General features: G+C 38.9%; 4 protein-coding genes and 2 long non-coding RNA genes across 6 annotated transcripts; 3 read left to right on the top strand and 3 right to left on the bottom strand.

Moving 5' to 3' along the window:
- The first annotated feature begins 560 nt into the window (after positions 1 to 560).
- LOC129776753 (uncharacterized) lies at positions 561 to 1335 on the top strand. The gene is made up of 2 exons (XR_008743159.1): positions 561 to 949; positions 1020 to 1335. It is a non-coding gene; the product is annotated as an uncharacterized LOC129776753 (long non-coding RNA).
- LOC129776752 (uncharacterized) lies at positions 954 to 2544 on the bottom strand. Its single transcript, XM_055782579.1, has 2 exons — positions 2387 to 2544; positions 954 to 2329 (listed from the first exon to the last, which is right to left on the bottom strand). The coding sequence occupies exons 1-2, from the start codon at positions 2405 to 2407 to the stop codon at positions 1406 to 1408; spliced, it is 945 nt and encodes a 314-aa protein (XP_055638554.1). The 5' UTR covers positions 2408 to 2544; the 3' UTR covers positions 954 to 1405.
- Positions 2545 to 5689: 3145 nt separating this feature from the next.
- LOC129777709 (uncharacterized) lies at positions 5690 to 7017 on the top strand. Its single transcript, XM_055784147.1, has 3 exons — positions 5690 to 5828; positions 5882 to 6065; positions 6132 to 7017. Coding segments are annotated over exons 1-3 (744 nt in total). The 5' UTR covers positions 5690 to 5826; the 3' UTR covers positions 6690 to 7017.
- Positions 6428 to 8937, bottom strand: LOC129777708 (putative nuclease HARBI1). Its single transcript, XM_055784145.1, has 4 exons — positions 8578 to 8937; positions 8081 to 8513; positions 7873 to 8017; positions 6428 to 7811 (listed from the first exon to the last, which is right to left on the bottom strand). Exons 1-4 carry the CDS (start codon positions 8688 to 8690, stop codon positions 7552 to 7554), a joined length of 951 nt encoding a protein of 316 aa, XP_055640120.1. The 5' UTR covers positions 8691 to 8937; the 3' UTR covers positions 6428 to 7551.
- A 1654-nt stretch (positions 8938 to 10591) lies between these two features.
- LOC129775516 (small G protein signaling modulator 3 homolog) lies at positions 10592 to 18920 on the top strand. The gene is made up of 4 exons (XM_055780351.1): positions 10592 to 10814; positions 10879 to 11843; positions 17019 to 17856; positions 17913 to 18920. The coding sequence occupies exons 1-4, from the start codon at positions 10746 to 10748 to the stop codon at positions 18450 to 18452; spliced, it is 2412 nt and encodes an 803-aa protein (XP_055636326.1). The 5' UTR covers positions 10592 to 10745; the 3' UTR covers positions 18453 to 18920.
- Positions 18921 to 20474: 1554 nt separating this feature from the next.
- LOC129779700 (uncharacterized) lies at positions 20475 to 21409 on the bottom strand. Its single transcript, XR_008743743.1, has 2 exons — positions 21076 to 21409; positions 20475 to 20889 (listed from the first exon to the last, which is right to left on the bottom strand). It is a non-coding gene; the product is annotated as an uncharacterized LOC129779700 (long non-coding RNA).
- Between the last annotated feature and the right edge of the window lie 6282 nt (positions 21410 to 27691).

Raw genomic sequence — 27691 nt, 5'->3', positions numbered from 1 at the left:
TCCTAAAAATTCGATGTTCCACTAATTTTGTCAAAAATAGTTTTACACGATATATTTTGATATCGACACGATATCAAAAGTTACGCTTGAGTCAAAAATTCCCAATTGCTATGGAAAACTCATATTTCCTCTAACCCAAACGGAATACACACTTTCATTCGAATCAAAAATACCCATGTTTTGTCATTTGTCCATTTCATTTGGAATAGCTCAATACGATAATGATCTGCAGTGTTCGAAGCGCAATACATGCTACCCATTGTCATTTGACTTTAAATCTAGTGATTTATTCGTCTCCGGTACAACACTTATATCAAGCCATCCTTCATGTGTTATGAATGAAACAATGTAAAATGATGATTTTCTAACTTTTTCTGCGTAGAAAGAATACTTAAAACCTCGAAATTTGAATAAAAATTCTGATTTTTTCTAAAAAAAATTCAAGCGAATTTCAAACCAAATCATCATTTCACTCGCTGCGCCATCTGGTTGCAAAATCTAACGTAGATTCGTCAATTGCCAATGTAATTTTCATTCATACTCTTGCTGATGTCCATGGAATTAAATTGGATATTTAGCCCGGTAGGTGCGTTTTATACCCATCTCCTCTATAACATACGCACCAACTGAATCAACATACATCGACTAGCACATTCATCCGAATATTTGGATACTAAAAGAATGTCTGTCAACGCTGTACGGAAAAAAACTCATCACGCAAAACCATCATCTCTTGGTAGAATGAGCGCTGTTCGTGGAGAAATTTTTTTTCTATCAAGGCAATTCGTTCAAGTCGATGTATACAATGGGAATAATTGTTTTGCGTGAGCTACGCAGTCGATCGACAACAAGAAAAAAATGGATAACAGTATTGGGGCGATGAGTCATCCCGCCAAATATTCAATCATACAAAAACATATTCAAAAGCATTGAGTGTTACTTGGCCAGTGTAATAAATATCTTGGTTCAGTAAGGTTGCAAATCATTAGAACCGTCCATTTTTTACGCAATATTTGAAGGCACTCGAGTGAAATGTCCGAAAATAGACCGTCCCAACCATCGCCGTGTATGATTGGACCTGACGCTTTGCCTCCTCGGGATGGAGCAGCCGAACCACCACCAGCACGACCGGAGACAGCGGATGCAGGACCAGTACCACCGCCGCCAGTCCCGTGTTTGGTCGGACCAATGGCTCTTCCACCGGAACTCAGAAATGATCCAAACGTGACCGGTAGTAGTAAATAATGCATATACATATGGAAACTACCGGGATACCAGAAAACATCATAATAAATGAAAATAAATGTCCAAACTTCGAAACGATTATTTCCTTAATTATAATCCAGTGAAATGTATTATCACGAAAAATCAATAATCAGTGCCAGTATTTCCCAATCAAACTATGCTACATATCAAGTATGTCGTCTAACCACCGCTGAATATCCTCCTGGGACTCAGGAGCACATTTCGGCGTCGATTCTTCGTAGGGGGAGTTCGAGGGGACATTTGAGGAACTTTTAATTATTCCTTTGTCACACCCGATAGGCACGATGTCTTGTTCCAAAGATTCGATCTTGACTGTGTCTTCGATGATGGTTTTATGGATATTGATGTCAACAGCTGGGGATTCTCCATTACTTGGTTCAGCAGTGAGTGTTAACGAGTCAATTAAAGACGATACCAATTGCATGGCTGGCGCGATAACTTCCTCTTGTTGAGTTCTTGTAATAGGCTTATCGTCAACCTGAATTTTATCCACCAATGATTTTGACTCTAGTTGACTTCTCTTATTTTTAAGCTTGGTGAGATTTTCCTCATACTTTTTACTTGCATAGTGCGCTTTCAGATCCATGGAATCGATTTCCTGTTTGCTGAATATCTCCCGAGAATATCCATTTCTTTCGTAGAGTGGTATCGTCGATAAGCACATGTTCAATTCCTTGGTATCAATCCTGAAATATTTGCCATATCGTTGGGTGATATTTTCGGTGTTCAACGAAGGATCACCTTCCTGGTTCATCCAGTGTTTTTCGGTACTCAGAACGAAATGACCACCGCTTGTGGGCGGCATTTGCAGGAGTTTCTCGAAATCCGCGGCATTCAGCTGGTCGTCCTCGGAATCACTCTCACTGGCGGGAAGATCTCGGCTGCTGGTCCAGTTAGGTTCGATAGCTCGCTTTGTGAAGGAATCGTCGTAAAAAGATTCCAATTTTGGCAGATAGGGAACAGTAGCAGCAAGTGATTTGTTCTTCTTAGTTGCGTTTTGGATTTTAGCTTTCTGCTTATCGGAAAGAGGCTGTTTGTGATGTTTATCCTGACGACGTTTGTCCTACGAACGAAACATATTTGTTGAAGAGTAACCAAGTATGAATGCAGAAATACTTGCCCTGGCTGTTGCTTTATCCATTGCTAACAATGATGCATACTTATTTTGTAAACAATAACTTTTCAAAGCACATTCCGACGCAGTGTAACAGACAATGTAGTTGAGATGTTAATTTCTACCCAAAATTTTATAGCAAACATTGTTGCACTGGAAGAAAACATTCGTAACCGCCATCAACCAATTCTTTACAAAATTTTGCACCCAAAAATCGAAGGCTTTTATCAAAAGGAACGCATGAGTGTCGAATCGTCGAGCTGAAGCTTTTGGAGAATGACAGAAATGAGATTCTGATAAAACGTAAGTCGCATTTGTGGGACGAAGAGGCAAATGAAATTTCTGCATACAATATATCATGTTCTGTTTATGGTTTATGTACGATAGATTCCATTCGCAACAATGAATTCTATGACAGCATGTTGAATTCTTAAGCCAATTTTGTTTGACATGCATTGCTAGAAAGAGTGCCGCTTGTGGAACACACTTAGAGGATCTACGGTCCATGACTATCCGTAGATCCGAAATGTAGATCCTCTGCAGTCATGGAACGTTTGAATAACAATAAAGGCCATTTCATATTATCCAGCACGTAGCGTAAACGACACGTTCCGACACAGGCAGACAAATACATGATGTATTTTTATTATCAGGCATAGCAACTTTTCTGTACGGATCGGTAGCTCATATGGTGCGGAGAAGTTTGTTTTTGGAGCGGGAGAGTTAATTCGCGTTGACAAGCGTAGCTACTGATGATTGAACCGATGTCGTACCGAAAAGCGGAAGATTATTTTCCCATAAGAGAAACATGTGTTCTTCGTATCATGTATTATTTTAGCTGTACAATTTTTCATATTAATTATAAAATCGGGTGTCATATTTTAAACAGTTAGTATTTTCCTGTTATTATGGTATCCAAAACAAATTTAAATGCAGAGAAAGCAAAAAGAAATAGAAAACGTAGATTTGATAATAGGAGTATGATATGTTGAAATACATGAATTGAATGAAAATTAACTTCTCCGTATCGAATTAATGTTCAATGTGAATGGAAAACTTTGTTTTCTTCATATGGTAAAATAATCTCTTACAAAAATAGTATCTGAAGATAATTTTATATTATAATAAATTTAAATGAGAATATCGCAAAGTGTATAGAAAATGGGTTAAGTTATGACGAAAGAAAGAAAGACGTGCTTCAAGTAAATAAACAACGCCAAGTAAAAATTTTCATTCAGATTTTGACAAATTTAAAACTGCCTTCGGGCCGGCTAATCTGATGTGGTGAGAGTAGTAAGCCTTGTTAAAAACTAATTTTGTTTCCAAGGTCAACATTGTATAGTTGTCATCGCGGATACACTTCATTTCTTTTCACCGTGAAGTGTATACGGAAATAAGGTCTTATAATTCAACTCTGACATCGTTTAAAAACTAACAGTACTGTACAATGTTTCCCTCTCTTCGGGAACACAGGGCGTAACAGAAACGAAAATATACAAAGAATCCATAATAGAAATTTTCGCTAAATTGAAATATGAATGCAACTATTAGTCAATTTTGAATATATTTGGCAACACTGTGAAAATGTTGGAAATCCCATTTTAGTATGTTTATCTTTGTCAACTGTTTTCCTCATCAACCAATCAGGAGTCGAGTTGCAAGTGGTCCGAGTTTGACAGAAAAAGTGGTCCGGAATCGGCCCCCTATTGTCATGTCTCGCCTCAGGTTTTTTGTTCAGGCACTGGGTGCCGCACTAACTGCTGCCAAAACGTTTTTTTATTCACCCAGTTTCGCACTCAGTGTCGCACTAGTTCGCCCCGAAAGCTATTAGTTTCGCACTGAGATGTTTCACGAGTTGGCACTCGGGTTCACCAATACAACTATACTGAACTGTCAAGTTCCGAGTATTGTTTTGGAAATCTAAAAATAAGGACTATGCAAATGGAAAACCTGCTGCTTTTGCTTTTGTATTATTGTAATCGTAATCCAATTCGGATTCTGATTTTGAAGAGTAGACGGCATTAAGCTACGTGTGCTTTCATTAGGAGGCGAAAATAATGATGGATATTCAAGTGGAATAAACCTGCTTTCAAAATCAAAATTTTGAATGAAAATTTACTTTAACGTATCGAATATTTATTTTATGTGATGAAATAAGAAGTTTTTTTCCGATACCGCAGAAACACATTGAACGAAAACTGTGTCTAATGACGATTTTGTAATATAATAGTAATTATTTGTGGAACAAACAGGAAAAGCATCGACAAATGGTTACGTGAGTGTCAGAACTACATGTGTTAGGTAATCAAACAATATGAAGTAAAAATTTTCATTCAAACTTTTATACTTTACACTGCTCTTGGCCCTTCTGATCTGATGGAGAATAATTTACCTCCCAAGCACTAATATCGCCACCAGACGTCGACGCTGTACATTTGTCGTCGCAAATATAAACATATCAGACTATATAACGCACACCAACAAACCACCGCATTCGTGAAACTGAAAACGTTTTTTTTATTACAGAGTCAGTGTGGCACTAAGCGTGGAAACACACTAGACGGCTCTACCGCGCGATTTTCACAATGACAAGTCACAGCAGGAGCTTGATGTAAAACGCATTCAGCGGCTTTCGACGGTTTCACTATCTACCATTATTATATTTTTATAGACGGATGCAAGACGAGTCTATGGTACAAGGTACAACTGTTTGGACAGTAAGCTGATTAGAGGGGCGATATATAAAGACAGAATGATGGGAAACGGAAGAGGGGATGATTACCTGAGCGAGAGGGAGAGAGAACTTGATCACAAACGTCTGAAATATTGCATTTCTCGACAATCTGGATGGAATACGATTATCCGCAGCTACATGACCGCAGAGTGATTTTCACGTATTGGCTCACTTGAGAGTACATTTATTATTGCTTTATTTTCACCTTTCAAAAGCGCATAAACACTAATACTCTCACAAAACCGTTGCGGCGCATCATCTCCATCGAGCCATCGTAATGTTTGGGGAACCGTTCAACAGTGATTTTGGAACCGTACACACCCACCCCGCCTTGTGTGTTTTATATCATACACATTCCATTATCGAGGCTCAGCGGCGGATTGTCATTGCAAAATCCGCGCGGGAGAGCCGTCCAGTGTGTTCTTACGCTGACTCAGTTTTAAAAACGAATTCGCTATTAATGAGGCATGCCATTCAATCACGACCCGCTTATATAGGTGTCTATTCTGTATTTCAATCGATTCGAAATATTTCGAACGACTTGGTAAATTCCATTCCCTGTTTCGTTCGAGGTGTTTTCAAATTCGAATACCTTTCGTTCGGACTGTTTTGTTTTCGAACATCTTTCATTCGAATCAAACCAAACGTCAAACCCACTTTGTTTATGAAGGAGTGAATAATTTCCGCAGCGGATGAGCGGTGAACTGCAAAAATGTAAGCTAATTTTTAATCATTTTTTTCTTTAAATTAATTTTAACGTTCAACAGGGAAAAAAACAAAAACAAAACAACCACTAAAAATCAGTTCGAGCGGATTGTGCTGCTTCTGGAGCAAGAGCCGGACATAGCAAAGGGTTTCTCCCGAGGAAATTCCGGACCCTTCTGGGATGATCTGGCGGCAGAAGTCAATAGTTTGGGACCGCCTATTCGCGATGGAAGTGGATGGAAAAAGGTATATACTAAAACGAATCCGAAACATATGTTTATAGTCTTATTTTTGCCCTGGTTTTCTGTGTAGGTTTGGGCGGACTATAAGTCCGGATTAAAGCGAAAACTCGCTCACAACAAACGGGAGCAGAGGGCGACAGGTGGAGGACCCAATAAAATTATCAATTTGTCCGAGCTGGAGGAGCAGGCAGTTCTACTAACTGGGTTACTTGCGACCGTGGAAGGAATCCCGGGTACCTCATCTCATGGAACACAGTTGGGTTCGCCTTCGGGTGAACCTCAAGATGCAGACCAGGAAAATTTTATATATTATGGTACTTCCGACGAGTGTGACGGTATCAATAATACCATTCACTTCCAGTCCTCTCAGCCGAAAAAATCCAGACCTTCTACCACGAGGCTATTAGAGCTGCAAGTCGAGCAACAAAACAAATTTCACACCAATGTGAAATCCCTGTTAAAAAACACAAATAAGAATTTGAGTGATCTGGTTCATTATCAGCGCCAATCAGCTCGAGCGATTCTTTCCGTGGATGCCACACTCAAAGAACATCTGAGTGAACAAAAACGACATAACCACGAGATGGAGAAGATCGCGCTGGAGAAATCAATAGCGACAAATCCTTGAAACGCAGATTGCGTATATTTCAGAACATTAGAATAATGTTTCAAAATATCAGTGATCTGATTTTTTATCTTTATATTGTAACTCAAGTATAAAAAAATGAAAAAAGTTCTAATCGTATTTTTATATCTTTCCATGGAAGAAAAATCTTACTTATTTTTTTCTTTGAAGTTTGTTTGGAATAGCATCAAAATTATATAAACTTTTTTAAAATTCACGAATTTCGCCTATAGTTTATGGAACTTCCTTAACCCCTTCACGTACAACATTGAACTTCACTCGTTGTTTCTCGATGTGAAATAATTACATAGCTTCAGGCATATGATGAGGATACCGACAACTGAAGATTATCAAATTTCCGTTATTTAAAAAAAAATTGAATGAGCTAAAAATATAAAATATAATTTGAATATTATAATTAAAATAAAAACGAACGAGTTAGTACGTAGTAATAACTCCTTCGTTTTTATTTTAAACACAACATGTATTTGCTCATCATAGGGCACCCATGTTAGATACCCACACTCAGCAGAGTAGCGGAACGACTCGAAGTGCTCGTTTTGGGCCGTGCTGTTGGAAATTAAATCGTACAGCAAGGGGTTAAAACAACGCAAAAAGTATTAATAATGGTTATTTGAATACTTGGCCTGCTTACGAGAAATCGATAATGACATGTTCTCAAAGTGTTGGCAGGAATAAGAGTAAATAATTCTGCCGAAACCATAGTTAAGTAAGGAAGACACTTCCTTTTCCGGTGGTTGTTATTTATTTGAGCATTTGCAAACAAGTTAGATGAAATTTAACAGTCATAAATATTAATTTAAACAAAAGTTTATTATGTAAACAGCTGCATAACATATTATAACTACTGAGAACGACCAAATTCTAAGCATATATTGTGAAGTGCACAGCATACATTTATAATTTGAGCGCATTTAGTAGGATTGTAGTGAAGTTGTCTCGCGCCAAGGATGCATCTAAACCGATTTTTTAGTAAACCGATTGTCCGCTCGACGATAGCACGACCCAAGGCATGCCTGCGATTAAAATCGCTCTCCAAACTCCCTTCCTCCGCTGCTCTGAATGGCGTTACTAACCAAGGTTCCGATGGATAACCAGCATCACCTGAAAATATTTTATCACACAGTACATACAAGTATACTAAAATATTGTAGTTGAACATTACCTAGAATCTTAGTATTAACTTCACCATTTTGGTGAAGCTGCTCAAAGTGAGTTCTTGCAGGGCTTACACGCCATATATGAGAGTCATGATTAGATCCCTGGAAGGTAGGATCAACGAAACGAATCCTTTGCTGATCGTCACAAACCTATGTTGATAAAAAAGAGTATTTGTTCATTGATTTGTTAATTCAAATACTAATAATACTTACAATCAGAACGTTGAGACTATAAAATCCCTTCCGATTAAAAAACAAATTTCGATTCAGCTTAGGTGGAATAATTTTTACGTGGGTTCCATCCAAACACATAATAACACCCGGAATTGATGTTTTCTGATAGAAGTGTAGTTTAGCACGCCGCTGTTCGTCTTCCGTCATATTTAGGGAAATCCATTTCTTACACAGTGTCCGCTCCAGAATGTTAAGCATTTCAGTCAGCACCTTGGAAAATGTGGGCTGTGCTATGGCAATGTGATAATCTTGCCCTGCTCCATGTTGATAATTTCCTTCAGCAAAGAATCGCAAACATGCTGCGAGTTTCACCTCCGTGGATAGACCACCTTTCCTTGTGGTAAGGCAGTTCTCAATTTCCTCTAAAACGTACCGAAAAGCTTCCTTACTTAGACGAAAACTTTTGATGAATCTGAATAAGGGCAAAATTAATCAATAAGAGAAACAAACATGGGATTTTTGAGACGGATACTTACGCTTCATCAGAAAGTTTCATGAAGTCGGTTGATTTTCGGTGGTTTCGCCGATGGTAGCAAGGCATTCCAATTTCTTCTTGCTCCGCCAAAATCGGTAACAAAACGGAATCCATTGAACGAGAAAATTTTCTCACAAATTTCTCTTAGGATCAAAAATTAACTGAAATTCAACTCGCACTCGCCGCTATTTAATACGGTGTTTCTTTTTGTTTATCGGTTTTTGACAGATCGATGCATATTCGAAATTTTCTAACACTTTCGTTCGAAACGAGCAAAACGATTGGAATAGGGAATGGTAAATTCGAAAACGATCGAAATATCACTTTCGAACGAAATAGAAATCCGTCGGAATACAGAATAGGCACCATAAATTGAGTTTACTATCCCTCTTTAACACTCCTATACTCGCGCATTGGTCTGTCAGACCGAGAAATCAATAATTCGTTCATTTCTCAGAAAATATCAGCACTACGACTTTGCCATTCTCTCTAGCTTCGTTATTCGTCATTCGTCATCGTTTAGCGTATTGCATGTGTTAGTAGAAAGGGGCCGTGTGCCACTTTTTTAACACTTTCGGTCTGACACACCGACGCAAGTATAGGAGTAACTTTTTTGGACAAGTGCCTTTTTCATATTCTAGAATATTGTTGAATTAAATGTAAAAATTAATGTCAATGGCGTGGAATATTTATTGAATATAATACATGAGATCATTACCGGACTATTCTTATTAAATTTCAGTCTATTTTGTAGCTGGATTGAACGGATCTATATACTAACTATTCGATGATATATTCGTCGTTAGATTCATACATTCAAAAGCAAAATATAAATGTTTGACTTTCGTATAGTTATTCGCTAAATATAATGGTCATACATATACACACTTGTGAAAGAATTTCACTTGTGGAAGAATTGTAAACAGTAAACTATAAACTAATCGGTAGCTTATGATAATTTTTAACAGTTAAAGTTTCTGGGATATTTTTTTATAATGGACAATATCGACAAGAAAACAAGAAAAAGAAAATGAAGTTCCTAGAAATCCTTTTATATCATCTTTTTATCCCCATCTAAAAAAGGCCTTAATTCGTAGCTTACCAAGAAAACAGAGACAAAGAATATTAGAAATATGCAAACTTTATATTCCAGAACCTATATCATCTGGTAATTATCTAAAAGATCGTTCTATATTTTTTTCTTCGATAAAAGACCCGAAAAACACGCAACAACTGCATGAAATGTAAGAAATATGTTCGTTTCGAGCATGCAGTTATGCTATGTTCTAATTCTTACTCCAATGAAACCACAATCGATTGATACGTTTTTATGTTATTTTATAGCTCTTTATACTTCCGTGAATTATATTCAGTTGCATACTTTTAATTAATACACAATGGCAAAATTACAGAGAAGTTTAATTTTCGGTCTGTGACACCGTGCGCGAGTATATGTGTTATGATTTTGCACGCGAGTACAGGAGGGCATATGAACATATGAACATTCCAAAAGGTGGCCGTACACTGTTTGCCCGGAGGTCAAATATTTGATATTTTTTAACAGATAAGGTTTGATTTGATATTTGTACAAACACTATTTTGTTTGCCACTCTTCAATTTTCAACAGTAGTAAACAATATCAAACACCGAACATGGAAAAAATCAACTGAAATATTCAAGGTAACCTAACCATGTACCGACAGGTTCGAAGAACAGACTGAAAAAATATTTTAGGCATCCAATAATTGAATATTTGCTTGTCGTGTTTTGTGTAGAATATATTTGATCTGTACACGTTGACCAAATTTTATCTGTCAAAAAGAGTCAAATATTTGGCTTCGGTCAAACAGTGTATGAGCACCCAAAGAAAATTTTCTTTATTTTACCTTTGTACATTTAAGCATAAAATGATTAATTTCGATTTACAATATACATTCTACTGCCTCAAAATAAATGAGTTGTTTTCAGTACCGGGTGGTTATTTATTTGTGTTTTTTCTCCAACTCACTGTCAAATCCCACTTTCGATTTTATCTGTTTACATATGTTTTCACGAGAATCAGCGCTCGAGTTTAATCGATAGGTGCAAAAATAAGCATATCGGGAGGTTTTGCGGTGGTTACATATTGCACAGCGTGAACTTTGTTAGACAGGACCACCCAATTATCAGATGGATGTCGCTAAATCTCTTTTTGGATCTCGCGACCACGAAGGGTATGTTGGCAAAGAGGAACATATGGTAGGATTGTTTTTTTTTCTCTTTTTGGTGATAAAGTTGATACGACTGTTTTCGATGCTTGCAGAAAAAGCTAGAGTCGGCCAACTCCGAAGACGATGGCGAGCTGGTTGACATGGCGGAAGGCTTGCACATTTCGGAAGCTTTGCGGCCAACAGCGGGCGGACCATTCTCCGCGATGACACCCTCGATGTGGCCCCAGGACATACTGACCAAGCTTGGGCAGCCGGAACGTGATGAGCCACCCAATCATCAGCCGGATTATCGATTCGATGAGTTTGGCTTTCGGGTAGAGGAAGAAGATGGTCCCGAGCAGAGTTCCAACAAGCTGTTGAGCATTCCTTTCATGGAGGATCCAGCCCAGAGACTGCAGTGGGTCGCACACTTGGAATTCTCGCATAATAAGGAAGCCACCGAGCTGACGTGGGAGAGTGTCGATGTGGTTTTGCCACGAACGGAAAAACTGCGAAACATGGTTCGCGCGGGAATTCCCCATTCGCTCCGTCCCCAGATGTGGATGCGCCTGTCGGGGGCGCTCCAGAAGAAACTTAAATCGGAGACGTCGTACCAGGATATTGTGAAGGTTTCGTCGAACGATGCTCTGATGACCTCCAAGCAAATAGAGAAAGATTTGCTCAGAATCATGCCGACAAATGCTTGTTTTAGCTCGCTAAACAGCACGGGAGTGCCCAGGTTGCGTCGGATCCTGCGTGGTATAGCCTGGCTCTACCCGGACATTGGGTATTGCCAGGGAACGGGTGTCATAGCCGCTTCGCTGCTGTTACTGCTTGAGGAAGAGGATGCCTTCTGGATGATGGCTACCATCGTGGAGGATTTGCTTCCGGCATCATATTTTTCGTCAACACTGCTGGGCATTCAGGCCGACCAGCGGGTGATGCAAACGCTGATCGGAAATTATCTAACCGTGGTGGATGAAACACTTAAAAGTCACGACATTGAACTCTCGCTCATCACGCTCCACTGGTTTTTGACCTTGTTTGCTAGTGTGGTGCACATGAAGATTTTGCTAAGGTATGAAGGTTTTGTTTAGCTATTCGCAATTACAGTCAATCGCAAAATTGAGCGTACACATGCTACTTGACGATATTTCATTTATTTGTTACAAAATATTTTTAATACATTTCTTCTATTGATGCATATTAATTATCCTCACATTTGACTATTTGCTAATTATTGAATCCTAAAAGTTGAAAAATCCTCTGTTTTAAGCAATGCAAAACTTCAACTTTAATTTCCCCAAACAATTTTAACCATTAACGACCAAGTTGTTAAAATTATTTTTTGAACAAAAGCCATTGGTGTAATTTTGATTGTTGGCGTTTCCCGGAAAATCACAAAAAATCGAAAAATCGCCAAACAAAAGCATTGGCCAAAACCTGCATTTTCGTTCCTGTAGGAGGTTCAATTTTTTTACCTACATCACAATGTGTGATTTTTAATCAAAGTAATACTGTAACATATTTTTGAAGTTTATAAGGTTTTGTTTTTTTGTTAGATTATGTGAGGACCATGTACTTTCCGCACATAATTGCTTTAACCCAACTTTATTGCCCAGTAATAAATAATTATCAAAATTGCTGTTCGATTTTTGGCCTAAAATGGGTTAAAACAGTTAACGGGCGGTATTACAAGACGTCATCAGTACATCGCATTGTCATTCACGAAGCAGATAAAATTGGCACAGAAATTCTGCTGATCGGTTATCTGTTAAAGAAACATCAAGAGTAAGGAAATAAATTCAAAAATTTTCCGTGAAAAATGATTTAGAAAAAGTTTAAGGTATATTAATTTTTTTAACAATATATGCTAACTGTTAATTTTTTTGGTGATATACTTGTTGTAAACATATATTTTTACCATAATGATTGTTGAAAATTATAAGCAAATTCATAAAATTTCACGAACATGACAGTATAACACGACAAACATATTAAAAAAGCTTATAAATATTTTTTTAAATATCTCGAAAATGGCTGCATTTAAACAGCCATTCCATGCCAAACCGATACAGTGATTCTCAGATTTTCGTGAAAAGTCGTAGTTTTGTTCTTTATTGCAAAACATTAGACCCGTATTTTTTTATTGTTCCAGTAGGGTGACCATTTCCATTTTAGAGTTGTCCGAAAAATCTACTTTTTCCTCTTTTTTTTTCTTCCAAAAATGACTTTTTTCAAAAATTCATAACTTTTGAACTAGTAGACCGAGTCAGATGATCGACATATCAAATTAAAGCCAAAATCAAATTAAAGCCACCTGGTCTTTTTATGGTGAAATAATGTACCTGCGGAAAATTCGAATTCCGCTCTCGTTATTATTGATTGAATTCGGTTTTTATTGTTTTCATAGTCTCGGGACTAAGGGCGCTATATATTTTTTAAATATTTTCTGAAAAGCTGAGGATTTTTCACATAAAATATGTCGAAACCAAAGAGGCGTTTTTTTCGTTTTTGAGCTATGATTTTTTAAAGTTAATCGATGGTTCGAAAAATCAATTTTTTCCTCTTTTTTCCAGCACAAAAATTCATTACTTTTGATCTACTGGACCGATTCAGATGAAATTAAGACCAAATAGATAGCCTTTTATGGAAAATATTAGACTTGCGAAAAAAAATGGATTTTGATTTCGTAATTTTTTGTTGTATTAGTTTTTTATAGTTTTTATAGTTTCGGAACCAAGGATGCTATATTTTTTCGTATTTCTTCTTGAAAGCTGATTTTTTTTACATAACATATCCAAAAATCAGAGATGTGTTATTTTTCATTTTTAAGTTATAATTTTTCAAAGTTAACACGTTTTCAGTCTTCGTTCAATATTTCTATGCGACTAGACTGGATGTATACGACTAGAATTCAATTAGTTGGCAAGTGTGTCGTTTTTTCAAGAAAGGCTAGCTAATTGGCTTTAATTTGATATATCGATCATCTGAATCGGTCCAGTAGCTCAAAAGTAATAAATTTTTGAACAAAGTCATTTTTGGAAACAAAAAAAGTAAGAAATGATTTTTAGGCAAACGAAAAAAAAACGCCTCTCTGGTTTCGACATATGTTATGTGAAAAATCCTCAGTTTTTCAGAAAATATTTAAAAAAAAGCGCCCTTGGTCCCGAGACTATGAAAACAATAAAAAACAAATACAATCAATTATAACTAGAACAGAATTCGAATTTTCTGCATGTGTAATATTTTTTTTCAAAAAAAAAACAGGTGACTGGTGATTAATTTGATATGTCGATCATCTGACTCTGTGAATTTTTGAAAAAAGTCATTTTTGGAAAAAAATAGAGGAAATAGTTGATTTTTCAAAAAACCCTAAAATGAAAATGGTCACCCTACTGAAAAAATAAAAAATACGGGTCTAATGTTTTGCGATAAAGAACAAAACTACCACTTTTCACGAAAATCTGAGAACCACTATATCAGTTTGGTATGGAATGGCTGTAAAAGGAGATTAATAAAGAGCTTTTTTTTTGTTTTCAATCACATCAGGATTCATAATTTGTGGCTAAAAATGATTGTTAACATACAAAAATTCGAAGTTTCAAAAACAAAAATAGATGTTCCATAAATTTCGTCGAAAATAGTTTTACCATCCTGGATTCATTTTTTAAATTTTCTTCATGACTTATATTTTATATGAAAAGATTGAAAAAAACATATTTTAGATATTGCAAATTAAAGTTTTTTTGGTAAATAAAAAAAGAGTACTAATTTTTTTTCTCAGTGGAACATTTTAACATCACCAACCTATAACTCTTTCTAAGGCACTATTTCGGTAGGACTCATAGTTTTTAGGATATAAATTATCAAAGATTTATCTTCCTAAAATCGATACGCCCTTCGCAAAAGTTACACTTGAGTCAAAAAATTCCCAATTGCTGTGGAAAACTCATATCTCCTCCAACCCAAACGGAATACAAACTTTCATTCGAATAAAAAATACTCATGTTTTGAAATTTGTGGATTTAATTTGGAATTACTCAGAAACAGAAATAGAATCGTGAATCATTATAATGTGGAAACATCAATAGTAGATGAAGTATGAAGTAAAAAGGTATAAACATCGCTGCAAAAATTGCCATGACATGACAAAGATGTTTCGGAAAGTAGTATGTGTCATATTTCAAACTTTGACGAAAAAAAATGACGTAGAGTATGCTCATTTGAACGTGTACAATTTTTGAATAATTTAGTAAAAAAGGGACATATTTTTTCTTTGTAACCTCAAGAATACGCTTTTTTTTAAATTACGTGACTCGGCACTGCCTGCTTCGTTGAGAAGATGAAGAAAAGACAGGAAATTCTACGAGAGCGTGTATGGTTGTGACGAGCACGCACCGGTGATGATTCAATGTTTTTTAGGCAATTCTCTCCTAATTCCGGGATTCGCAGGCTTTTTTTCGGCTCTTCTTAACTCCCTCATGGTTCGAAACATACTGAATGCTCCTCGCTACGAGACCGCCAAATTTATTTATTTTCAATGACCAATAATAATGATCAATAAGTGGCGTTAACTCTTTCGCTTCAAAGTAATATTTAACCTAACCTAAACAACCTGGATTTGATTTGCTGTAAATAAAATCTTTCGTGTTGCGCGTAATTTGTGACTTTTGTGAAGCTGCTGCTGCTCTTTTGGCTTCGTCGTTTTCTGCTTCCGTGCAGCGATTTTTGAGGATTTAATCTTCTTGCTTTCGGGTAGCAGCAGCTTTTTTCTTGCTGGTCGCCATATTCACCAGCTTGCACGAACACGACAGACCAGTGCCCCCCGTTTGCACAAACAGGTTTGATGAACAAAGTTGGTTTCGCCACATCAACCATTTAGTTGCCAGGTATTTCCTGGTATGGCCGGCAGCGATGAACCGTTGTGTTCCTTCAGCGTTTTAATTGCGGCCACTATCATCTCGTTCACCGGAGGATGGTAGGCAGGCTTTCTACAGCAGTAGCAATTTTCTTCTTACTGGTCGCCTTCATCAAAGCAGCAGGTTCGGGTTTTTGACAGCGATTGTCGTTTTTTGGAAGCAGTTGCTCTTTTCTTCTTCTCGGTAGCAACGGCAGATTTCTTGCACGCCACATTTGGTATGCGCTGCGGCCTTCCGGCAGTTAACCGGAACATTCACCATGGCAGACGAAAATACGCGTGTAGGCATGTTTTTGAGTTCTTTGTTGGAGTAGATCTTACGCTTCAGGTTTACCCAGAAATTCTCGATGGGACGCAGCTCAGTAGACGCCAGGTCCGAACAGAACACCACAGAAAACCACTTCGTATTATAAATTTCCCCGCTCACGGCCAGTCCGGTGCTAAAGAAGAGCGGATTTGACATCCCCTTCTCGCTGATTGCCAGCCACAGCAGCACCTTCTTGGGAAACTATGTAGCCACTTTTCCCTCGAACTTCCTTTTCAGCATCTTTTGGAGCTTTTTGTCGCTCAGGGTCGTCGGCCGTCCGGACTTTCTTTCGATGCTCTGATTGTTGTCCAATAGTGCCAAAATGTTGTAGATGCCGGAACGGACGTATCCGGCGTCCACAAAGTGCCGCACGATGTCCGTTTTCGACGCGGCGGGGTACCGTTTCTTGAACAGTGCGTGTGAAGGTAAACCCATGAAAAATCGGTAATTTTTGTCCATTTTTTTAAATGCAAACGTTATGGGAAATCAGGAACCGTCTGAAGAATAAAAATCCAAGGAACAAAGCGATACTCAAGACGGCGATTAAGGAGATCTGAGAAAGCATTTCGTCCACAGTGATCATAAATCTCGCTGGATCAATACCACGACGCTTGCAGGCAGTGCTGGATGCCAAAGAAACATTTGTTAATATTTCTGAATCGATTCTAATTTCATTTTGAAGAAAATCTTGGACTGTGCGCCAAATTTTACCACATCTGAATTGAAGGTTTTTTGTTTGTTCTTTGAAAATTAAGTGAAAATGTGACCGATTTAATTTTTTTCTTTACACTACATGAGAGTCAAGAAGATCGATTTCATGATGAACATAAGCCGTATTTAATTATTTGCTTTTTAACCCAGAAAAATCTAAAAATAACGATCCAGCGTGGTGTGTGTGCTCAATTTTGCGATTGACTGTCTGTTTGATAACCAATGCTAGAGGCGAATGAACTGCGAAGTTTAAAAACTCTTAAAAGTAGAAGAAAGAACGAAGAGATAATCAATGTTTTTTTTTTTCTTCGCAGGATCTGGGATTGGTTCTTTTACGACGGATCAATCGTGTTGTTTCAGCTAACCCTGGGGCTGCTCAAAATTAAAGAACCCTCTCTACAGAATCTCGAAAACTCTGCTCAAATTTTCAACTCGCTTTCGGATATTCCCGGAGACATCGACGATGTGGAGTATCTGTTCTCCATGTCGATGGACGTGGGTGGATCGTTATCCCCCATGGTCATTGAGACGCACCGCCGGCGACATTTGGCATACCTTATGGCGGACCAGGGCGGTTTGGTGGGCAACCCAGAGGCGACATCGAACCTGCCCAAGCAACATTTGGCCCGGCGACAGGTTAAGAAATCGAAATCGATGCTCCAAATGATCCTGTTCGGTGGCGATGAAGGAGACGATGAGTTGAAGAATAAAAACATTAGGCAGACTGAAATTTTGGTGGATCTGCGGGAAGCCATCCTGAAGGTGGCGAGACACTTTTTGGCGATCGAACCGAAGCTCGGGGCTCACATTAAATTGGTGGCGGATTACGGCATGGATAGTCACGCGAAGGATCACGATAACTATATCAACGTGTCGCGAACGAGAAGCCGGAGAGCAAAGGCATTGCACGACTTCGAACGGCATGACGACGATGAGCTGGGCTTCAGGAAGAACGACATCATAACGATTATCAGTCAGAAGGATGAGCACTGCTGGGTGGGTGAACTGAACGGGTTGCGCGGGTGGTTTCCGGCTAAGTTTGTGGAATTGCTGGACGAGAGAAGCAAACAGTATAGCTGCGCTGGAGATGACGCTATCTCGGAGACGGTTACGGATTTGGTACGCGGAACGTTGGCACCAACTGTCAAACAGGTAACGTTGAGCAACAATGTTCGTTGAGACCACAGCCACTTATCGATCTGTTTTAGGTGCTTGAGCATGGCATGAAGCGCCCATCATTCCTGGGGGGACCATGCCACCCGTGGCTTTTCATCGAGGAAGCTGCAACGCGCGAGGTAGAAAAGGACTTCGAATCCGTCTACTCGCGGTTGGTGCTCTGCAAAACATATCGACTAGATGAAGACGGAAAGGTGCTTACGCCGGAAGAGCTTTTATATCGCTGCGTTCAAGCGGTCAACCAAAGCCACGATGCGGCCCATGCCCAAATGGATGTGAAACTGCGCTCACTGATCTGTTTGGGACTCAACGAACAGGTGTTGCATCTGTGGATGGAAGTGCTATGCAGCTGTACCGAGATTGTGCAGAAGTGGTACCAGCCCTGGAGTTTCGTGTACTCGCCTGGCTGGGTGCAAATCAAGTGCGAGCTGCGACTGCTATCGCAGTTTGCCTTTAATCTTAACCCCGACTGGGAACTGCCGGCAAAGCGGGAAGCGATCCAAAGTCAACCACTGAAAGATGGCGTCCGGGATATGCTAGTGAAGCATCATCTTTTCTCGTGGGATTTGTAGGGCGGAGTGTAGATAGGAAATATTATTTTCGGAAGAAATCAAACATTTTATTTATTCGATAGAGCACGTTGTTTTGTTGTTCTAATATTTTTTTTTGTAATTCTGTACAAACCACAGCAGATGAAGACGAGTAATTTTATGTCAAGCACCTTAATGTTTATTGAAATTGCACAGCAAGAGTCTCTGTGTTTATATTTATGTAAATCTCCTCAAATGTTGGCCATTCTCGCACGTGCCGCTAACAGTATTAATTGTAACTGAAAAGTTTCTTTGACTTAGTTGTCTCCAAGACCGAGTACCACGTAAAATTACATTTATTTCAAATTTAGTGTTGATTAATATTCTTTCGAATTCTATGACTAGATGGATTACTGACCCTACTGTATTTTATTATACTCAGACATTGTGCTTGCTAGAAAATGTTCAAATATTCTAATAAATGTGCAAAACGAAACCCAAATGCAAGAATCGCAAGCATTTTTGAAAAACAAATACGCAATTGCGTTATTGATCACAAGTTTCCTAGGCTTGCAAATATGCACATCCCTATCGAGTTACCAGCTGTAGTTTACTGGGCCGACCTTGAAACAAGTAGAGAAAATTCTAATGGGATAAGTGACTGAATGGAATCCGATCTGTGACTATGCTTTTGTAGTAGGACTACGTACCGGAGTATAAGTTAACCCTTTCTCTACGGCAGTGTGCTTCGTTGGAGTGCTACCGCTGAACGGAGCATTGAGCCGAAAAGTATGCACATCGCGCTGGTATGATCGATGTGCAGTATCACTCTCATGTCGTCTAAAGACGACGCTCGTACACACAGTTCATCGCGCGTATATCGTCTATAGACGACACTCGTAGTGAAACGGTTAAAAGTTTCGAAAACGAGAGCGTTACACTTGGAGTGCAATGTTTTGAACGTTAATACTTCTTTGCCGGCCAAACGAAGAGACATGGTCAAAGACAAAATGTCCAAGAGTTATATGTCTTTAGAGGCGAATGAACTGCAAAGTTTAAAGCCTCTTAAAAACAAAGAAAGAAGAAGAAGTTATATGCCTGTTAATTGTTGACCCGAAAACTTGTTTCAATAGCTCAAAAACTGCTTTGAAAACAGGCTATTGGAATGACACTAACTTGTATATAAGCCGGTACCCGCTCGAAAATCCATTTGGACATTTGTTTTTTGACCGTCGTCGCTCTTCTAACGATCGCTTCGAATAGTGGGCCGACGCCAGATCCGACCAGAATACCGCGTCCTCGCCCTTATGGTATTTCTTGATGAACGTCGCAACATTCGGCAGGCACTTCGTACTATGAATTTCCCCCTTGACCATCTCCGAGAAGAGACTTCCGCTTCCTGACGTGTATGTTCATGCTCGCCAGGTACTATTTCACTGTTTGGCCGGTTGCGCCGACCTCCCGGCCAAGTGCACGCAGCGATGCAGCCACTTTCCCTCGATCTTCCTCTTCAGCATCCTTTGGAGCTTCTTGTCGCTCAGGGTCGTCGGCCGTTCGGAATCGTGCTTTTTTTCGATGCTTTGATTGTAGTCCAATGGTGCCAAGATATTGTAGATGCCGGAACGGACGTATCCCGCGTCCACAAAGTCTCGCACGATGTTCGTTTTCGACGCGGCGGGGTACCGTTCTTTGAACGCGCACACTTCTGTACGGAAAAGCTTCAATGTTTTCGCCATCACGGTTAGAGTTCGACTGATAGAGCTATCATATTTATTATGATTGATGCTGCATGGGTAGTTTCGTTAGAGCGTGTGATGGTAAACCCATGAAAAATCGGCAATTTTTGTCCATTATTTTTAATGCAAACGTTATGTCGATATGATTAATTTTTTACAAGACCACGCACGCGTTCTCCAATCGCTTTCACCGCAATTCAACATTCATCAACAGTCTCGATCCATGGAAACAAATTCTATACCCAAGAAAACAGCTCTCAACGTAGCAGAAACATTATCGTCGTCCCTGTATCGACTCGTTCGGACACTCAAGTTAAAAACCAGCTGATTAATTTTTACTCCGTGATACACTCTTTTATTTCACCATTATTTAATTCACAACCTTTGCGTGCAACGTTTCTTCTCGTAATCCCTTCTATATCTATCCCTCACTGTTGCCTCTCTCATCGCCAGCCAAGATCTCTCCCGTTCAGGTAGGTGCCATATTTTGATATCTTAGTATTAGGTCCCTACAGTCCCATCACACCTGTCAGTGCTGTTATCAAGCCCATTTTCTCGGAAGCTGTAACAAACTCATCAAACTATCGCCTCATCAACGTTTAAATCTCGTAAAAACACATAGTCTGGGTTGAAATTGCTTGAACACAACAACACATAATCGCAAAAATAATCGTCTGTCAGGAACCTGTCGAAAGCGCAATCGCAAACACAACACACTCTGCTCCATTTGCCATCACGTGTATCTGTAGAAGATCGATAGATTACATAGAATATTTACAGAACAAATCAGTCTTTCAAATTCCAACCAGCCACACCGAACCTGGTCCCTCTTCACTGTCAAACTTGTCGCAATCAAACACTCTCGCTCCTCGCACTGATCGACTTCAATCAGCTTATTTCGCAAAGGCATCGTCAGATTTGGAACCTACCTCGAACCCACCTGATGCGGTAACGACACAAGTGGAATCTCACAACAAAACAATTTTCTTATGGACAGCTTTAGTCAACTTTGAAAATCGGAACGAAACAAGTTGTCTAGCGCGAATATTTCTCGACAGTAGATCGCAGTGCAACTTTATGACAGAGCCATTGCTTCACAAACACAATTTCGATCGTACCCGTACACCTACTGACGTGGCAGGTATTGAATCTACCGTTGCCAAAGTTAATTACTCTGCGACAGCAATTATCTCGTCTCGGTTTCTCGGCCTTCCATAAGGAGCTCTCGTTTCTTGTGTTACCGTGAATAACTAAAATGCTACCTTCTAGCTCGGTGGATGTCGCTGAATGGAACATACCTCATCACATTCGTCATGCTGATCCTACCTTCAACGATTCCGGTCCCATCGAGGAAATGAGTAGTTCGCAGATATCCTACGTTATGGCAAAATTAGTTTGGGAAAAAATTATCCTGTACTTCAAAAAACAATTCAAGGGTGGATCGCATCGGGCAAATGCACAGAAGTGCTTCAACATGTCATTCATCACTCATTTCATTTATGTCGTCTCGATAACTCAGATTCCTTGGTGCGCAAAATGTGGGAATTAAAATCCTGTTGTAATAACAACAGGTCTTCATCGGAGCGTAATTGTGAAAATCGAATTGATACCACGGTGTCGCTACATCGAAACCAACACTCAACGTTGTGTACTATCCCCACAACGCAATTCAGAATCCAATGACGAACCTAAACGCCAGTATCACGATAGTGTCGCTTTATGGAGCAACTTATAAGTGAGCTTCCATCAGAAATAATTATTCGTATATATCTCTTTCAATACGTTGAGGTGGATTTTGCAGACCCAGTGTACATCAAGCCTTCCAGCCGCAAAAGGACTCTAATTCAAACATATGTGACGGTCTTCGTATGTGTCATCGCCAAATCGTCACATCTTGAGGTTGTCACCGATTTCATCTCTTCCGCATCTACTGTGGTCCTTCGTCGATTCACCGCACGTCGCGTACTCTCCAGCTCAAGGAACTTTGTCTGCCAATACAGTCGCAACCGTCGTCTTTAGAACGCCATATATCTCGAAGCAGCTGATCTCAACGTAGAATTTTACTTCCCTTTATGTCACTAAGGTGAAACTAGCAAACAACTAGGAAGCGGCCAATCATCAAGTTATGCCTGCTCCCGATCCAGGTGGATGCAGTTTTGGTCGAAGGAGGTTCATCACTACCCCATAATGTTGATCAAAATTGAAAAATTAGAATTAAGGAAAGAATGTTGAAAAACTCTTTTTAAGGTGGCCGGCATGTTTAATCTTTATTCTCCATTCAAACAAAACAAATTTGATTCCTGTTAAAAACTGCACAAAAAGCCATAAATCTACTGGCTTCAATATAATAAAGTCCAGTCAACAGATTCCATCCACGAAACAATAAGGGCCATCAATCAGGTGAACAAATGTCCGTATAGCCAAAGGCTAATTTTAAATAGTCACAAGTCACATGTGAATATATCGTAGTATCTTTTATCACAGCATCCAACAGCGTATAGAAATCTGTAGAAATTCAATTGTCCAGTTCAAAAGAACCTTTTATTGTACCCCAAGCCAGTAAAGCCGATAGCCACCGGTCAGCCTATATAACGCTGTAATACAAACGAATAAAACACTCGCAATAAATCTGTCGAACCAAACGCATATCTAGTACTTTATCTCGCAATTTAGTACTAGATATTAATTTTTGATTAATAATCATTGTCGCGTATATAAACCGCTTCTCTCCGAACAGTGTTGAAATTAATTTTCACTTTCGTGTCGAAACACCCTCCTTCCTTTGATACAGATCTTGACGCGGAGTATAATAAGGAGTTTGCATTCGAGGAGCATGAATGGACTCTTCGCGGAGTACATGGTTCATCCACCAGCTCTGACGATGTCGGTTATCCTCCCGAGAATCTTCCCCTAATCGGTAAAACCATCCTACATCCAATATTAATCTTTAGCACATGTTTTGTCATTCCGATTTATTACATTAAATGAGCTCAAATGCGCTACTCCCCAATACGTGTATATCATTTGTATAAAATATATGCTAGAGCCAATATGAGCCAACATGAGCGAGCGAAACAGGAGACACATTGAAATGAAAACATATGAAAGCTCTTCGTATAGTTTGCCAAATACACGGCCCAGACCGAGATGGATAAAGATTTATGCTCTCCTTTTTACTCTTAGAAAACACTTTCCAACTTCATTTTATAATGAGGTGTAATATTATCACGCATTTACGCAACAACACCAGTAGCTATGTGGATAGCGTGGTCGTGTAAAACAGCCTTCCATTCTAGCAGGCCTTGGTTCGATCACCGTTGACATCGTTTAGACTTTTTTTTGTGCAATCCCAAAAGAGATGAAAAAAGAAAAAAAGGAGGAGAAGTCTGTTCCCATACATACGAACATTTGAAAGCTTTTGAGACAGATGATTTTATTGACGCTTCAGGACACGATAAGGCATCTTTTCTTCCGAAGATGAAATGCTTTCTGGCAACGCTAGTTTGGGTGTACTATCGCTCTTCCACAAAGTTTGGTATCAGGGAGGAATCCTTGTGGACTGAAAGGAAGGACTAATGGTTCCTCTCCCGAAGTCCCGTAGAAATAAAATTTTTGCAGACAGTTACCGTCCAATCACTCTACTGGACTGTATAGATAACAGTTCGGCTGAAAAGTTCATAAGGTTGACGTCTAGATGGCACCTCTTACAAAAATTTACTTTACTATCACAAAGCACCTTCTTTCAATGGATACGTATCAAAATTTGACAGCAATCGGTCGATTGGTTCGTGAGTTACAGCATTGAGAGTGAAGCAACTTTTGTTATTGTGAAAAAAATGGAAAAATCACAAATCAATGAAAACATTAATTACATGAATTGGGCTTCGAATTGCTTCCGCATCCACCGTATTCTCTCGATCTGGCCTCCAGTGACTATTTTCTGTTCGCAGACCTGAAGAGAATGCTCGCTGGCAAGAAATTTAAGACAGTTGATGAAGTGATTACCGAAACTGAGGCCTATTTTGAAAAAACCGAAAAAGTACACGCTTTGAGTTTTTTGAAAAAATTGAAAAATCACCCAACGGGGGAGTAAAGTAAATCGGGATTTCGAAAAAAAATTGTTGATGCCAAAAATTACTCGTCGAGATCTTAACGTTTCATGCAATTTTAAGACATTTCAGTGATTTTTCGTGTTTCAAAAAAACTAATATTTTAACGTATGTAACACCAGTAAATAAAGTCCGAATGAGCTAATAAATAAATAAATATATATATATATATATATATATATATATATATATATATATATATATATATATATATATATATATATATATATATATATATATATATATATATATATATATATATATATATATATATCATACTTTATATATATATATACATACATAAGACTGTCAGAAAAGTCCTGCGGTATTTCCGCGAGGTGTCGTTGTAAGCGCGTAGTTCTAGTTGTAGGTATTGGAGGTATTTTTGCGCGCTGTAATATAGTCCTTGACAGTGTTTTGTTTGGTTAAGTCGTTCGTGAGTTATAGTGTCGCAAATATGGAGCAAAATAATGAGAAAATCCGACATATTTTACAGTACTACTATGACAAAGGCAAAAATGCATCTCAAGCTTCCAATAAAATTTGTGCAGTTTATGGACCCGATACAGTTTCCATTTCCACCGCACAACGATGGTTTCAACGTTTTCGTTCTGGTGTAGAGGTCGTCGAAGATGCGCCACGCTCCGGAAGGCCTGTCGTCGAAAATTGCGACAAAATCGCTGATTTAGCCGAGAAAGACCGGCATAGCAGCAGCCGTAGCGTCGGCCAAGAGCTGGGGATAAGTCATCAAACCGTTATTAACCATTTGAAGAAGCTTGGATTCACAAAGAAGCTCGTTGTTTGGGTGCCACACACGTTGACGCAAAAAAAACATCTTTGATCGTATCGACGCATGTGAATCGCTGCTGAATCGCAACAAAATCGACCCGTTTCTGAAGCGGATGGTGACTGGCAATGAAAAGTGGGTCACTTACGACAACGTGAAGCGCAAACGGTCGTGGTCGAAGCCCGCTGAAGCGGCTCAGACGGTGGCCAAGCCCTCATTAACGGCCAGGAAGGTTCTGCTGTGTGTTTGGTGGGATTGTCGAGGAATAATCTATTATGAGCTGCTTCCCTATGGCCAAACGCTCAATTCGGACCTGTACTGCCAACAACTGGACCGCTTGAAGGTAGCACTCATGAAGAAGAGGCCATCTTTGATAAACAGAGGCCGCATTGTCTTCCATCAGGACAACGCCAGGCCACACACTTCTTTGGTGACGCGCCAGAAGCTCCGGGAGCTCGGATGGGAGGTTCTTTTACATCCGCCGTATAGTCCGGACCTTGCACCAAGTGACCACCTGTTTTTGTCCATGGCGAACGAGCTAGGTAGACAGAAGTTAGCCACAAAAGAGGCCTGTGAAAATTGGCTATCCGAGTTTTTTGCCAATAAGGAAGCGAGCTTCTATAACTTCTCTTCTTCTTTTCTGAAGTTGGCGAATAATGGGAACAAGTCATCGAACAAAACGGCGCATATTTGACTTAAAACAGATGATTGTAACTAATTTTATGAACAAATGAAAATTCAAAAAAAATACCGCAGGACTTTTTTGACAGCCTAATATATATATATCATACTTTTTGTTTCGTACTCCGAAAAAAAGTCCCAGAATGCCCATTTTTGACAAAAAAAAAATTCGAGATGACACTAGACCTCGACGATTCATGTAATTTTAACTGTTTGAATACGAGAGAGCGCGAAAGCGCTCCTCTTGTTGTATGCGAAAAGCGCGGGGAGCGCGATAGCGCTCCTCTCGTTCTATGTTATTATTTTTATTATTATTTATTATTTTATTATTTATTTATTTTTATTATTAACTTAGCACCTCTTAATGTAGGATTTCGTTATTTTTGGACATTTTTCAAAGAAGACTTCGCTTTTTGCAGCAAACCATAATTTTGAATGAAATTGTTCAAATATTATTTTTCATTATTTAAAAAAATAATTTATGTTTAGAAAAGGGAGTTTATGTTAGTAAATTTTATAAACCTCACTTTTTATGTGTTTTTTCCTATTAATACAACTTTTGTGAACAAATTAGTTATCTAAGCTCTTTAGTATTTTCTTAAATATACCCAACCTCTTCCGCATTTTTGGCATATGCTAACAAAATATGTTCCGCACTCAAACGGTTAAGACATTTGGTATCAAATTTTTTTTTTCGAAAACCCCGATTACCTTCGATTTTTCGATTTTCAAAAAACTCAAACTTTGACCGCTTTGCGCCGCTCTCCCTTAAGTCCGATTGAGCTGAAATTCGACATAGGGTTTTTTTCCGAGGTGGTGAACATTTTTTATGAGGTAGCTTCTTGAAGTTAGAAATGAACATTTACACTGGCACCCTAAGGTACATCTCTCAAAAGTTATCTTGACCGAACGCTCAGCTTTAATCACCACATAGACTATGTGAGGATTACTTCGGTTAAACGTCTCCAAATAATCTGAACGATTGCATCTAGAGTTCCCTGTGCCCATAGAACATCTATCATGCAAATCGTCAACTGCTGGCTCCTATCTAAAATGTTCTATGGCGCTGGCCTTTTTAGCAGCTCTAACATAACATAGATAATCATGTTGATAAGAAGCTATAAAAACAATACTTTCAGTATGTTGTATAATTAATCAATTGTTGTTTTAGAACTATGGAATCACAAAGAAATGCAATAAGCATCAACACTTCCCAAGTGGAGCATTTGATTTAACACTGATGCGAAGAAGACTTCTCACAAGTTATGGAACAGTTTAAAGAATGCACCTAATGAGCGAGGTTTCAGAGTGGGAAAAAGTACATGCGTTCATTTTCCATAGGCCTTAGAATAGGTATATGAGTACCATCACTACACCGGGTATCCTAAATTTGTCGACGAAATCTTGCTTTGTTTCATTACATTTGGTACGACCAGAACCTAGAAGTTTCAAAACGGCCGCTAATTTTAAAGCTGAAGGAATAGCAGTGCTTCTGGAAGTTTGTTAGAACACGGTTGTATTCGAAATATTTTAATACTACTGCCGAAAAAATCTTGGAACAAAAGAATAGTTTTTATCATTTATATCGAAAACGTAAATAAGACAAACTCACTTATTTCACTTAACGATAGAGGGTTACTTTTATTCCTCAGCTCCAGCCTCTGTGGAATAAGCGTGCTCCCTGTTCACTATTGCTGTCGTTAAAAACCATTTCGCAATCTTTTCTTTCTAATCACAATTATATTAAAATATCAAATCAAATTTGTTTTTCGATCTTTTTGGATCTTTGCAATAGTCGTGCACTTTTCCTTGTTTACAAAACCAGCAATTTGACATTTCTCTTAGAGACAAATTTTGCTCGAAATCTAGAGTTTGAATTTTCTCGAACCGACTTACTCGTTTCGTAATTCGGAATGCCACCCCAGGAGTGGCCAAAGCGCCGCCCGTGGGCGACCGCTCGCTATTACA

Source organism: Toxorhynchites rutilus, chromosome 3, assembly GCF_029784135.1.
Source record: "Toxorhynchites rutilus septentrionalis strain SRP chromosome 3, ASM2978413v1, whole genome shotgun sequence".
In the NCBI taxonomy this organism is placed as follows: Eukaryota; Metazoa; Arthropoda; class Insecta; order Diptera; family Culicidae; genus Toxorhynchites; species Toxorhynchites rutilus.
The sequence above is the reverse complement of the archived record's forward strand: the minus strand, read 5'-3'. Positions and strand labels throughout refer to the sequence as shown.

What these genes read in the sequence shown, in the direction of transcription:
- LOC129776752 (XM_055782579.1), bottom strand. Translation starts at nt 2,407, where the DNA reads ATGGATAAAGCAACAGCCAGG. An exon ending in TGGATAAAGCAACAGCCAGG is followed by an intron (nt 2,330 to 2,386) that starts GCAAGTATTTCT and finishes TTTCGTTCGTAG; the next exon opens with GACAAACGTCGTCAGGATAA.
- LOC129777709 (XM_055784147.1), top strand. An exon ending in ATGGAAGTGGATGGAAAAAG is followed by an intron (nt 6,066 to 6,131) that starts GTATATACTAAA and finishes TTTTCTGTGTAG; the next exon opens with GTTTGGGCGGACTATAAGTC.
- LOC129777708 (XM_055784145.1), bottom strand. Translation starts at nt 8,690, where the DNA reads ATGGATTCCGTTTTGTTACCGATTTTGGCGGAGCAAGAAGAAATTGGA. An exon ending in ATAGTCTCAACGTTCTGATT is followed by an intron (nt 8,018 to 8,080) that starts GTAAGTATTATT and finishes TTATCAACATAG; the next exon opens with GTTTGTGACGATCAGCAAAG. An exon ending in AGTTAATACTAAGATTCTAG is followed by an intron (nt 7,812 to 7,872) that starts GTAATGTTCAAC and finishes AAATATTTTCAG; the next exon opens with GTGATGCTGGTTATCCATCG.
- LOC129775516 (XM_055780351.1), top strand. Translation starts at nt 10,746, where the DNA reads ATGGATGTCGCTAAATCTCTTTTTGGATCTCGCGACCACGAAGGGTAT. An exon ending in TTGGCAAAGAGGAACATATG is followed by an intron (nt 10,815 to 10,878) that starts GTAGGATTGTTT and finishes CGATGCTTGCAG; the next exon opens with AAAAAGCTAGAGTCGGCCAA. An exon ending in CACATGAAGATTTTGCTAAG is followed by an intron (nt 11,844 to 17,018) that starts GTATGAAGGTTT and finishes TTTTCTTCGCAG; the next exon opens with GATCTGGGATTGGTTCTTTT.